This window comes from Empidonax traillii, unplaced genomic scaffold (assembly GCF_003031625.1).
Source record: "Empidonax traillii isolate 1590-97213 ecotype Southwest subspecies unplaced genomic scaffold, ASM303162v1 scaffold784:size441917, whole genome shotgun sequence".
NCBI lineage: Eukaryota > Metazoa > Chordata > Aves > Passeriformes > Tyrannidae > Empidonax > Empidonax traillii.
In genome coordinates this window covers 173,848-188,379 of record NW_020955977.1, presented here as the reverse complement: position 1 = coordinate 188,379, position 14,532 = coordinate 173,848, and the positions used below count along the sequence as shown (strand labels likewise).

The following is a 14,532-nucleotide window of genomic DNA, read 5'->3' as shown; positions in this document are numbered from 1 at the left end:
CTACCATTTCAGGGGTCTGTTTTCCCTGAGGATAACTGGCCTTTCTATTGAATGCTGAGGCAAAGGCGGCATCAAGTACCACAGCCTTTTCCTCATCCTTCATTCCCCTCTGAATCCAATAAAGGATGGAGATTTTCCTGGGCCCTATTTAGGATGTTAATGTATTTATAAAAACACTTTTTATTATCGTTCACATCAGTAGCCAGATTGAGTTCCAACTGAGCTTTTGAATTTCTGATTTTCTCTCTACATGACCTAACAACATCCTTGTATTCTTCCTGAGTTTCCTGACCCTTTTTCCAAAGGTCATAAACTCTCTATTTTTCCCTGAATTCCAGTGAAAGCTCCTTATTCATCCAGGCCTGTCTTCTTCCCAACCAGCTCCTCCTTTGGCACACAGGGACAGCCTGCTCCTTTGCCTTTAAGATTTCCTTCTTGAAGTATGTCCAGCCTTCCTGGACCCCTTTGTTTTTAAGGACTGTTTTCCAAGGGACTTTCTGAAACAGTGTCCTAAACAGGCCAAAGTTCACCCTCTGGAAGTCCCAGGTAAAAGTTTTTCTGACCCACTTCCTTATTTCACCACAAATTGAAAACCGTATTTTCATGGTTGCTATGCCCAAGATGGCCTCTGACACCATGTCTCCCGCCAGACCTTCTCTGTTTGTAAACAGCAGGTCAAGCAGGGCCCCACCATTTACAAGCTGTGTCAGGAAGTTATTTTCCACACACTCCAGGAACCTCCTAGATTGCCTCCTCTCTGCTGCCATGAGCTTACAGCAGACATCCAGCAAGTTAAAGTCTCCCACGAGAAAAAGGGCTAGTGATAGTGAAATGTCAGCCAACCACTTATAAAATAGTTCATCTGCCTATTCATCCCGGTTGGGTGGTCTATAACAGACTCCCACCAGGGTGTCTGCCTTGTTAGCCTTCCCCCTGATCCTTACCCATGGACACCCAACCTAATCATCACTAGCACTGAGCTCGATACAGTCGAAACTTCCTAATGTACAGAGCCACCCCATCACCTCTTCTTTCTCTGCTATCCCTTCTGCAGAGTTTGTAGCCATTCCTTGCAATGCTCCAGTCATGGGAGTTATTCCACCATATTTCCATGATGGTGACTATGTTATAGCTTTCCTGCCGCTCAGTGGCCTCTGGCTCCTCTTAATGAAATACAGTGGAGTGGCACTGTCTAATGTTTATATACTAGGTATGATGGAGATACAGTTGTGGGTGTCATAAAGATGCTTAAACAGCTTTGACATTTAAGTGATAGGATTGTAACTACTCAGTTCAATAGGCTCTTGGGGCTTTTTTTCTTTTCCATCTCTGTAGGACAGTCACAATTGCTCAGACGTCTTTATTACCATAATAAAGTTTGGATTTAAAGTTCAATTTTAATTTTCTCAGTACTGCGAGTTATCACAATATTCCTACAGTACTACAGGTAATCCCAGTATTCCTACAACGATTATAGCCTTTGAATTACTTATGTGAACTGGACCTTGTTCAGCCATCCATGGCTTTTGTCAGGCATTCAGCAGCAGTACCGGGACGAAGGTGCTCATCTGGCAGGGAGCTCCCTCCAGCAGACTTTTGTTTGGCCCTGCAGTCCAGCTCCAAGATCTGGTTCCTTCAGTCACACTCCAGAGGCATCAGCTTCTCTGGAGTACTAAGATCCTGATTCAGGCACCTGTTAGGCTACGTGGTACCTTCCTCTCTGTAAAACTACAAAACATTCACATATAATTCCTGGATAACAGTCACAGTAAGTTTAAGCTAAATAAACTATACTATGAATAAATTATTCCGTGAAGAATTCATGTAAGAGGCAAGGAATTCAGTCTTTCTGCTTATTTTGTAATGTTTCTCAGCAGTTTCTCACATCCCAGGTAAAAATGGCCACCAAAGCATTGATCCTCATTAAGATGCATAAGGCAGAACATAAACACTTATTCCATTGCTTACTTACTAAAAATAAAGCTATAGGCTTTCTGGTGGGGAGTGGTTCATCTACCTAGTCCAATGTGGGAATCGATTAGCATGTAGAGTAACCAAAATACATTTTAATAAGAAAACGCAGGCTTCACTTGCTTAGGAAAACCACTGTAATTTAAAATTCTAAGAGAAAGGCCTTTCTGAGCGCTGTGCAATGTATTCTTAGGAGTAATGTGTGCCTAAAAGAATAGTTGTGTTTTATGGACAGTTGACTTGTTCAAGACAATACAAGATACAAATCTGATGTAAAATGTCAAAGAGCAAACAGGGTGGGAATTAAGGTTCACAACACGCTTGTGTTCAGGCTGTGCCGTTGCCACTGTGAAAGAACAAAGCATGCAGCGCTTGAGCTGATTCCAGGGAGTGCTCAAAAGATGCAGATAAATCCTGTGACTTCAAATAAATGCCACGGTTTCCTCATATCTTTCTGATGATACAAGAGGCTTTATGGTTCGGGTTTGAACAGTGAGCCAGGAGAGATGATCAGGTTTCACTCATTTAGTTTATATTACCTAGGAGATAAGCAGTTTCCATCTTCAAGGCTTAAAGAGTAACTCCCTTTCTTGGAAATGTACTGTTGATTGTTAATTCCACTAGAAAGCTGGGGTCCAGCTGCAATCATTCACTGAGGTGCAGGTAAGTTAGAGCTTCTTGTTATAAAAGGTAGTTTCACTGAATGAGAAGTTGTTTTTCAGGTGCCAAATAGGCTTGATAATAGCCTCAATTTAGTGTACCATCAGTCAGAACAAAACAAGGATATAATCCTCTTTTTGCTGCACTACTGCAGTATTTTATAACTACTACAGAATTAAAAACTGTAATGGGGCCATTGATGATTGCTTGTTCATGTGAAAATATTTTGACTTTTTCAATTCTTTTTTTATTTTGTGGGTTGACTAAAGTATTAAAATGGTAACAGTAGCCTGAATGGAACAGTAATACTTATTAATATTGAAGATTATTTGCTTCAGAAGGAGTTTTTTTGTTTATATCAGGAAAGCATGAGAGAGATGGGTTATCTGTTTGGCATGAAGGCGAAGAGAAATGCAGTTGTGTAGGTGAAACATGTACATCATGACTTAAAAAAAATTGAGTCATTTTGCTGAACTTTTTTCTTTTTAATTACACACTTTACTGAGTAACAAAGAAAACAGTGAACTGTGTCTGCCCTCTCTCAAAACCCATTCACTGCTGCAGAGAAGAGACCACAGCAATTAGCAGCTGGCAAAACATCACACTCAGCAGCTGCTGGTTTTTTAAGTGGTGGTTGTGGTTTCCCTAAATACAAAGTAAGACAGGATTTCGTCACCACTTGCTATAAAAATAATGACAAGCATGCTTTATGTTACAAAGCCACTGAAAATGTAGTTTAGAAGTTGTATTTTCAGAGATGAGAATGTTTGGCAGCTAATCCCGAAGCCCAGAAAGGAAGATTTGTCCCAAATGCAGAAGCCCATGCAAAAGTCAGGTATAAAAGCCAAACCAACCACCTTCAGTATGGTGCTAAATGACCAGCTGAGCCCTTTTCCATCTAGCCTTTTCCTTTCTGTAGCTGGTTGGCAAATAAATACCTAGGCTGGTGTTTTTACACACCATATGTATATTTTAAGCACTATTCAATTGTTTGTGGAATTCTGCATTTAATATCACAGTAATCAGGGGTTTATCTCCCAATGTACCGAAGGGCTTATTTCTTCCTCCAAGGAGCTAAAAGTTAATAACAGGCACAGAACAGTGGGTGGTTAGAATCAGTAAGCTAAGGGGAAAGTAAGCAAGGGACTGGGCTGAGAGATCATGGTTGTTTTCATAGCTCTGCTTCTGATGTGCTGAGTGATGCTGGATAAACCTCTCTGGTGGACATCTCCACCTCAATAGCATGTGTTTTCTTTGTCTATATTGCCAATGTTTTGAGGATAAGACTCCATTTCTTATTACATGTTAATAAAGGGTCTATATCAATGAAGTTCAGTCTAAAGTGTCTACAGATTACTTTTTTGTCTGTCCATGAGACAAGAGCAAGCAACCAAGTATGTTTACCTCTGCCATTTGGGGGCCTCCACCTTCCACTGGAAGCATCTGAAGGATGAAATAGGTGGGAAACCTTTGGCTCACATCAGCCTGAGAAGCACAGACTGCCGCATTACCAACCAGTAGCTGCGGTCGTGGCAGGAGTGAACAACTTTGCCAGCACACGGCCCGGAGAGCTCTGTTTGCTCAAGGGCTGTCACGCCTTACCTGGCTTGTTTTTGGAGAGCCTTAAAAAGCAATGAGTATCAGTACTGTATTAAGGTTACAGCTTTGCTTATTCTATGATAAGAGATGAGCTGCCTGAAGAAGTCAAAGTTAACTTTTGTACCTTCTGTTTTCTCTTGTTTACTCTCTTATAAGGACCTGGAGATCACCTTGGCTTTCTCGCCATTCAGGAGGAACCAAAGGTGTTGCAAGGTTAGTGGCTTGTAGTAATAGTTTTTCAGCTCCTATTGCAGATGTGAAACAGTTTGAACAGCTGATGCATGGGCAGGTTGGTAGTGTGACTTTGAATGGAGTTATACTGTTCCTTGGTGTTCCCAGGAGGTTTCCTCATCCCTCCTCTTCTATAGAACTGGAGCACTGGAATAGATGCACCATGACAGGGACTAGTGAACTGTCAGGAATAGTTTCTGCACAACTAAGCTCTTTTAAAGCCAGATAAAAAGCAAATCAATGTTTTTCAGCCTGTGGACTTCACACCTCTGGTAGTCAGTAAGGAAGCAGTAGGCAGTCCATGAAACAAAGGCTCAGCAACCATAAAATAGATGCACACTTCCTTGTATCAACAGGGAAGATAAGGGGGAAAATGCAGTTACTTAATGAATATCTGAAGTTAAGCTTCATTATTTGTTTGGTTGTTTATGGAAACCATTGTGCCAATGCTTGTTTTTCCTTTTCCTTGGTGTTTGGGGAAAAAAAAAAAAATGAAAAAAGAAAAAAAAAAAGAAATGCTGTGATATACTAAAAAAAGGGTAAGTTGTAGGTACAGCAAAATACTCCCCAAGAATGTTTAGATCAGAAAAAAGAGCTTTTCCATCTCTCAACCTGTGAGGATAATTCAGTTTGCATGTCCAGAATTCATAGATCCACTGTTCACAGGACTGTGTTCTTTCTCTTATTTCTCACCATTGCACCTCCATTTCCCAGAACACTGTGCCTTCTACATGTAATTTTTCAGTTCTCTGAGCTCCAAATTGTCTGCCCTCTTTGTGCCTCTCACACTTTGGATGCTTTCCACACTTCTTTTTAGTTATTCAGTTTGTTCTTGCATTTTCTTACTGTCCCTCCCCGCTCCCCCAGTTTTCCTCCACACAAAGATACCTTTTCTACTTTTAAAGTAATTAAATTAGCAGAGCTGATTGAAATCTAGGTGAAGTTATTCTCTGAGCCCTGTGCCTTTCAACAGATGCATTACTCAGTGTACATTAGCCAATCTTCTGTGGACCTCAGTGAATGACAGAAATGAATATTTGATGGATATATTCAATGACAATAGCATTATTCAAACACTTTACTCAGTAAAGTACATTCAGCACACTCAGAAGTTAATGGTGCATTCAGGTTACTCTGTTTGCTCAGCAGAGCACGTGCCCAGACCCAAGGGAGGAAACCAAGTTATTTGTACATCTGAGGGAAACCAAGGGGTGGGGAGGCTGTTCTGGTCATTTGTGTCTCTAGTGAGCAGGACAAAATGTGTCCATATGTTGGTGGTGGTTGGTTTAAGCCACATCTAGGGAGTCAGTGATGTATGTGAGGAGGAAGAGAGATGACCTGCTCTATTTACTGACTGGCAGAACTTGTTCTCATGGTTATCACTTGAACTTCAGTTGAGAATGAGTAAAACAAACCAATGTATCTCTAATCTTCAGCTTTTGTCCAAATTGGGGTGTGCATGGGGATCTGTGTATCGAGCAAGGGGTTGAAGTAAATCTAACCTCACTTCTTGCTCCATTCAACATTTTCTTGAGCACTTAGTGGGTCCCTTCCAACTCAGAATATTCTGTGATTCTGTGGAACAATCCATCTTCTACTGATTAAGACTCTTTAGTGCCTCCTTTGCAATTTCCAATTGAGACCAAGTCTTTTTTGTAGTCTTTATGTTAACAGTGCCAAATAGATCCTGCTTTGGCCATTCTGTAGCTTTTTTAAACATTTGAGTAATTTCACTGTTAGCCTCAGCACTGGACATCACCTTGATGTAAATTGATGTCATCTACATTTTCCACAATCTACTTAATTTCTTTAGCCAGCTTCCCTTCTTGACTCCCTTTGATTCATTCTGCACAAAATGAACCTCCTCTGACTGGTAAGGCTGAAATCTCTCCTTTTGGCTACAAAGGATTGAATCACATTTTTATTTCTCTTGTCCTTAGGTTAGTAAGAACACAATTCTGTCAGTGTCACACCCTGACACCACTCAGCATCTGCTTTGATGTGTATTGCCACTTTAGAAGTCTTACAAAACCTGTAACACTGTCATATTTTTCCTACTGCTCAGCTGTGTGCTTATTAGATTTATTTTATTGTTGTCTGAATCCTCACCTTGCTCTGAATTTCATACAGCCCACATAATGCTTTTGTCTTCTCTAGCTTCAGGTAACTTAACCTCTCATCAGTCTGTGCCTGTGCTGTCCCATGAAGTCAATTTTCTCTTGTTTATCTGTTGAGTAACTCCTTATCTTTGAGGTACATTTTAGTTTTTCCATTCCATATGTTCTTTGCAAGGCTTCAGTGAATTAATTGTATTTTCAAAGCACACAAAAGCATCAGTTAACATCCACATCTGTAGCAAGAGCAGTGCATAAAGCAAACAAATCTTCTGAAGGCACATTAGCAGCTCCTTTGAACAGAGGGGCTCTGCCACTTACAACCCAAACACTAATACGAATCAGGCTCTGTGGCCCTTTAGGCTTGAAGCTGAATGTCCTGTACAACCTTGCCTGCAGTCCTTTAATAGATTTCATTTTCTCCTCAACAGAGCATATAGAGCAGGAACCATCTTCAGATCTGTGAAATCCTCAAGGTGGATTTCTCAGTCTATATTTATGTGTCTCCATGGCCTGATTTCCACCAATGCTGGTTGCCACTGATTTTTGTGCCTTGCTGGTGACCCAGCATATCTTTTATTTCTGTTCAGCTGAAGGCTCAGGACTGGTATAATTCCAGGCATGGATTGATAGGTGACATCAGGCTTTTTGCATTAGAGAAGGATGGTGTGGTTATTGTGGCCATTAGCAAAAGCCCCTTTCAACCGTACTCATTTTACATGGCATAGCAAAATTCAGTCTTCCCTTCAGCAGTGCTTGGGCACATCTTAAAAATCCTAGGAGGGGTCTCTTTAGGTTTTCTGTCAAATCTCCTCCAGAGGACAGCTCATCCACAAGAGGCACACATATGTGCTCACATTCATACTTGCTCCTGTGAACACTTTGTTTCCTTGCCTGTGCTTTATCAGAGTGGTATCATCACGCTTTGCTGTTCAGCTCCTTTGAGACTGATGCAGTGATTGCGTGCTACTTACCTAGAAAGCATCAAAGCCCTGGTGCTGCTGTCTTCAACAGCTTGATTTAATCTTCCGCTTGAGCTCTGTTTACAGACATGGAGGACAGAAACAGCTCTTTAAAGAGCTATTTCACACATTCACTATCCTCCAAACACGTTTAAAAGCATAGCAGCATATGTCTGAAAGGATATAAGCTAACTGGTATTTCCCTGTTATTTTTTATCTGCGGCATAAAGAAGTAGCTTGGTAACCATTCTTCCCAGTATAAATCAGCAATATATTAATTCCTGCAGCTGTCCCTCAGTTCCTCAAGTAAGTCATGAGCTCTAACGGTAGCACTGCAGGAACACCCAAATAACCTTGCTGCCCAGCAGAAGTCGGGCCATAGGCAAAGGTCATGATGGGCTGTAGAATCAAGAGAGAGCAAAAGAAGTACTGAGCTTTACAGAATCACAAATTCCTTTAGGTTAGAAAATACCTCCAAGATCATCAAGTCCAACCTTTGGCTGATCACAACCTTGTCACCTAGACTGTGGCACTAAGTGCCATGTCCAGTCATTTCTTGAACATCTCCAGGGATGGTGACTCCACCACTTCCCCGGACAGCCTGTTCCAATGCCTGACAATGTTTCCTGTGAAGCTTTGTGATGCTGTAGCCTGATTGCTACTTGTACTCAACCTTGCCAGTGGATGAACTTGCTCACACATCAGCAGTAACTGCAGCTACAGTGATGGGATTTGTATGTGCCACTGAGTGCCCCTGGTGGTGCAGTGGTTAAGCCGCGGCGCTGTCATCGCCGAGGCCTGGGTTTGATTCCCGGTCGGGGCCCCTCCCCGGGCAGATGGAGCTCGTTAGCCCTGTAAGGCAATCCATCTACATCCTGAGGACCTCGCTGCCACCGTCCAAGCTCGCTTGGCCCCGGCAGATGAACCTCAGGATTAAAGGGTGGGCTCAGTTCCACGCACACTGTGTCTCACCTTAAAAATCCAATGCGCAGGCTGGAAGGTGTAAAGACCTTCCCTGGTTCTTCATTCGCGAAGACTGGCCATTACATTACATTACATTACAACCACAGAGGTGTACATTTCCCCTCCTGCTAGGCAGAGCTTGCAGGAGCAGGAGATGGGATAAGGACATTAAAAGAACACAAAGATCTGGAAACTTCTGATTTCCCTTCTTGTATCTCCCAGACATTCTGTGTCTTGGGAATACATTTACTTTTGCTCTTACAAAACAAAAGATCCACTCAGACCTGGAGACAGGGTCAGGTGGAAAGGTGACTGTATATTCTTGGTGGTTATCTCAGGTCTTCTTTTGACTTGGACATGAGTCTCACTGCCAGTGGCTCCCTTAGACAGCTCTTCCAAAATATATGTTACAGATTTAGGACAGGGGAAGACTTGTGCAGTTAAAAAACTGTAACATACACACACACACACACACACATGTATTTTTGGAGTGATAAGATATACACATCATATACAAATGATAAGAAATACAACAAATAAGATACAATTAAGCAGGACAGGATTTAAAATATGGCACAAGCTTAACCAGAAGTTAGACCACAAACAAAAAGAAATCAATTTGCACATGTGTACTCAAGTTATTATGGGACATGTGGCTCCTATACATAAATATGAAAGTAAAATCTGATTTGCCCGTGCTTAGTATTTGCCTAACTGGCAGGGCTAAGTTAAGTGTACTTCAGTGGTAGAGTGCCAGCCTGAACTTGCCAGAGAAAGCTCTACCTGACAGTCAGAAGATCCGTGGGGGGAACACGCACATTTCTCACAAAGGACAGTTTAACAGAATGATTAAGCTTCAGCCTAATGGAGAAAATGTATTTAAACAGCACATAAATTTTGTGTAATAGCCTCTGAATGTACAAGTTATCAAAAATAAGATCAGCTTGTTGTTGTTTTCCTTTTTAAATGCCTGATTATTTTAAATTACTTCAGCTACTGCTTATATTTTATGTTGAATGAATGTCTCATTTTTCTTCACCCAAGAGGAAGCATCTCTCTGATCTTGTGTTTCTTTGATACAGCATTTCCTTCTTTCCTTGAAGACAAAAATGAGCTGGGGATTCCTACGTGATCTGCTGAGTGGAGTGAATAAATACTCAACAGGAGTTGGAAGAATTTGGGTAGCTGTTGTGTTCATGTTCCGCTTACTGGTTTATGTTGCAGCCGCAGAAAACATCTGGAAATATGAACATGATGAATTTGAATGCAATATCAAGCAGCCTGGTTGTGAAAATGTCTGCTTTGACCATTTTTTCCCTGTTTCCCACATCAGACTTTGGGCTTTGCAATTAATCATGGTCTCCACCCCTTCACTCTTGGTTGTTTTTCATGTTGCTTACAGAGAGAACAGAGAGAAACGCCACAACCAGAAACTTTACAGAAACCCAGGAGAGATAGATGGTGGGTTGCTGTGCACTTACCTAATCAGCCTCATTTTAAAAACAGGATTTGAAATAGTTTTTCTTGTTCTGTTTTATAAACTGTACAATGGATTCAAAATACCGCATCTTGTGAAATGTGACATAAGACCATGTCCCAATACCGTAGACTGCTATATTTCCAAACCCACAGAGAAGATGATTTTCCTCTATTTTCTGGTGGCAACTTCATGCCTGTGCATCATATTAAATCTAAGTGAATTGAGTTATCTCATTTTCAAATACTCCCTGAAATGTTACCTGAAGAGAAAGGTGAAGAAACAGCAAGGCTCCAAAAGCAATTGCCGCAAATCAGAAATCACTGGTTACAACAGAGCAGCAGCTGCAGGACGATTCCCTGACAGCTCCTCATCTTTGCCTTGAATACACAAGATGAACATAAAAAACGTTCCCCGTTGACTTGGAAGGAAGGCTGGAGACCACCCTCCCATTACACAAGCTGCTTTTGACAAATTGCTTTTCCAATCAGCGCTTTACGGAACTGGAAGGATAGTTACAGAGGAAATACTGTTTCTCTACTAGTTCCCCATTACTCGAGCTGATCAATTCAGTTACATTATGTATGTCATACATAAAATCATCCAGATCTTTTCATGTTGAAACAAGAAGAGTAGAACTCTGAGAATTCCATGAAGTTTTAATATAAACACAGATGCTTATGATAAATCATGTGAAACAATTGCTTACAGTTGTGTGTTGAATATTGCACAGAACTGCTTTGGTACAAGTGAAAAGAGGCTTTTTACATGCAGAGGTAGAAGAACCTGGGATTGATTAAGAAGCTGAACAGTAACGGGATGTACAGCATTTGTCAGCTGGGTGAATCTGATGACTGTTGAAACCGTAATAGGAAAGTGCTGGTGTTTGAAGTGAACTGTATAGTCACAAGCCCATTCCAGCGGACTAGAAAACATTTCAAAAAAAGAAAAAACTAGGAAGAGGTAGACATATCTATTTTGGCCCATGGTGACAAAGACAGACTTGCTTTTTTAGCTGCTTATGGAGCATCTCCTCCTGAAAGCATCTGAGCCCTTTACAATTTTAAGGGTATTAATCATCAGAATACATCCTCTAAGAAAAGGCACTTACTCAAACTTGTGCAAGTAGCACACACCAGTGCATAGAGTTAACTCCTGGTCACCTGCACCAAGCAGCTCCCCAGTCCTTAGACTTGTCTTCTGCTCTGTGGTTGTGGCATTTAAGAGAACGGATCATTCCCAGTTCCCCAGGAGGGAGTGGAGAAATGCAGACCACACAGTATGGCAGAACAGGAGCCAGCAGTCCCTAGTACTGAGTAGCCTGGAATCTGGTCCCTTAAGGCAGGCTGAAAATACCGCTGCTCTTTCCTTTGGTAAATTTCTCTACTGTAGAACACGTGAAATCTAAAAATATGAAAAACCTCTGGTAGAAATAAAGTAAAAAAGGATCATCTATTCCCTCCCCCCAAGTTTCTACATGTCTCTTAAATACCACACACTTCTGCTCTGTGTTATGTGTATCATTTGGGATAACTGGAAAAGGACAGAATTAGCTAAGACGTGTCTTCTGCTGAACCTAGACTTTTAAGACAACAGAAACTAGTGCCTTAAATAACTTATTTCAGTGTGCTCTTTCTGTTGCTGGAATGAAAGACCCTTGAACAGACAGCAGTACTGAGCCTGATCAAAATGAACCCTTTAGCATTAGGAGTACTGGGGTAGCAGTTACAGAATTAACTTTAGGAACTAATGAATAACCTACGTGCTTTAGACTGTGATTTCCAATGTGTGTTTTGTTTTTTCTCCCTAAAATAAACCTACTTTTATAAGGGTTTGCTGCTGAACTGAGCAGTGACAGCAGTCCCTCAGATACCAGCTTGCCAGCCTGTGGCCAGCTGAAGTTTTACACCTCGAGGGATGGTGAATCAGCACCTGTATCAAGACAAGGCGCTTTACAGAATTCAGGATGTTTCCTATAAAATCTCTACATACACAGAATGGGGCTCATGACAGAAATTCCAGTTAGGAAGTCTTTTGCAGTTACTGGACAAACCCACCAAAGAATACATGAAGCAAAACGACTGCCCATGAGCCCTGAGAAACTGTGACTTCCACAGTTTGAGCAACTGATAGCAAAATCCAAGATCATCTTGGCCCTTTTGTGCCCTCATACATAATTTTTTAAAAACAAAGGTAACACTATGATAGAAAAAAGTGTTTCTAAAATGTCTGGGTTTTAATTATTGAGGACATATTTTAAGACAGCACATTAATGAAAAAGTATTTATTCATTTTTTTTAAAGTAAGGTTTATTTGGGAAAAAATGAAGAGAAGCAAACACAGTTTAGACAACACAGGTTTCTGATAAAATTTGTGCATTAGCTGCTCTCTAATAAAAAAGTATATAAAAGTCAGCGCTTGAAGGGTTTTAAAGCATCCCCTAAAGCTCTGTGGCTGGTCAGAGATTCCCATTTAGACCAAAAATTTTTCCATGAAACAAGAACTCTAATTCTTTGGAATGTATGTTCAAAGTTTTATTTTTACTTCTATCTTCAAACAGCCATGAAATGATAAATAAATTCCAAAATCAGCATGTTTCGAGTCTTGGAGGATACTTCAGTTCTGACAAAGCCAGTACCTTACATGACAAATATTCTGAAAATTTATTACGGACCAACTCTGTGTAACCGACTCACTCACAGCAAACTGCCAAGTAGCCTTCACATCATGCACTGAAAAATTTGAGTATTTGACAGTGCAACTCATGAAAAGGGAGTGTTACACAAGGCAGCTCTGTCAGATTTTACTGAACCTGAGAGAACAGAAACTCATATTTTTCCGAATCCTTGTTCTTGGCCATCATTTGGTCTTTTACTGGCTCCTTCCCTTCCACAGCCCTTTCCCTGCCTTTATATATGCCTTTGTTCTCCGGTTTAGGTTTCACTCATCCATACATCCCTGAAGTGCTTGCTGTTACATTTTTTTGGTTCAAATGAGTTTACAGGCTTGGCCCCTAAACTTCTGAGTCACTGAAATAGACATGTTAAAAAATTTAATTCAAGGGCTATGTTCCACAAGGATATAAACAATTGATAAGAAGCTTATCTGAGCCCACACAGTAATGGAGAAAAAACCATGATCACTCCATGCACATTCATCCAAAAATATTTACCTCATTAATATTCCAAAAGATCAAAAGATCCATGTCTTACATACAATTTCATTTTCTTTAAAAATCCAGGTAAGCTCCCTGCCTTTGGATAGAACAGGTTTGAAAAAAAGACACAGAAAACTATTTCCCTATTTGCTGATAGTTTATTCCCTCTACTTCCTTCTCCAGTACCAGTGGCCTTCCCACCCCTTTAATAGTATCACCTTCTCCATGCCAAGGCTCCAGCCAGTGCTGAGCATGAGCTTCTTCAGCTCAGGGGACCTACACCTCAGGGCAGCATGTCCCTGCCTGCACAGGGGAGCATGTCCCTGCCAACTTTTTGGCACAGAAACTCACTGAAACAATCAGCCAACTACTTTTCCTCTCCTGATTCAACAACTGGTTCCAGTGTTACTTGTACAAGCATTTTTCACTTGCTATGCAAGAGCCATAGACTTGACATCCCAGTGTAACCTACAGTCCCCCCCTCCTGCGCAGAAGGACCAACCGAAACATGTGAGGACAAACCCACTACTCTTATTTACGCTAAATTAGGGATCAGAAAAGAGCAGATTTCTTTATAAACACAGTTAACCACAAGAGAGGCTGACTGTGACTTTCAATCACAAAACAGTCTGTTCTCTGCATCCAGCCAGACTCCTCGATTTGGTTGCTTCCCCATCAGCACCAACTTCTGTTTTATTCATTCCTGATGGCAACAAGGCGTTAAAAGAAAAAGCCTTTGCTTGAATGTCATCCCCCACTCCGGTTCACAGGTGACAAGTCTGGAAGACAGAGACAGAGGAAGGAAAAAGGCAAGGCAGAAGACAGAGAGGGACAGAGCAGCAGGGCCAGCAGCACCTTTGGGTGTGGGGGCACCCTGCAGGCTGAGGTGCTGCTGGTAGAGCTGCCTTGGCCAGTCTGGAGCCCCATCCTGTCCAGCTGCCCCAAGGGCAGGGTATCGCTCCAGAGAAACCATCCGTTCAGGCACCCTGCCACTGCTACAGCGGGAGGTTTCCTACATCACCCAAGGTAAAACATCCAAACGCAAATACTGTTTTTATTTCCTCAGGAGCCTTTCTAGGTGGCACTACCAAACCAGAGTGCCCTCTGCAGTCTGTGACATCTTAAACCAGACCTGCCTTTGGTCCCCCACTTAAACTTCAAAACGCTTTATTTTAAAAAAGAAAAAAACACCACTAGCTTACCTGTGTCAGTACCCACCTAAAAGGGTCAGGGAAGGCACCAACTGTATTGGTACAGCACCTACTTTAATTGGATTGAGATGAGACAGTACTAAATATTTCATTCTCAGAAATTCAGATGCTACATTCAGATCCAAACCAGAAATTACCTTCTGGATATTTATGACACTGGAATTTTTTTCCTTGTCTCTTTTTTTTT

General features: G+C 41.4%; 1 protein-coding gene across 1 annotated transcript; it reads left to right on the top strand.

The window, feature by feature from the left end:
- Nucleotides 1–746: 746 nt before the first annotated feature.
- Nucleotides 747–11,103, top strand: GJB7 (gap junction protein beta 7). The gene is made up of 2 exons (XM_027901434.1): nt 747–4,443; nt 9,583–11,103. The coding sequence occupies exons 1-2, from the start codon at nt 4,318–4,320 to the stop codon at nt 10,360–10,362; spliced, it is 906 nt and encodes a 301-aa protein (XP_027757235.1). The 5' UTR covers nt 747–4,317; the 3' UTR covers nt 10,363–11,103.
- The last annotated feature ends 3,429 nt before the right edge of the window (nt 11,104–14,532 follow it).

What these genes read in the sequence shown, in the direction of transcription:
- GJB7 (XM_027901434.1), top strand. Translation starts at nt 4,318, where the DNA reads ATGAGCTGCCTGAAGAAGTCAAAGTTAACTTTTGTACCTTCTGTTTTC. An exon ending in GGAACCAAAGGTGTTGCAAG is followed by an intron (nt 4,444 to 9,582) that starts GTTAGTGGCTTG and finishes TCTTTGATACAG; the next exon opens with CATTTCCTTCTTTCCTTGAA.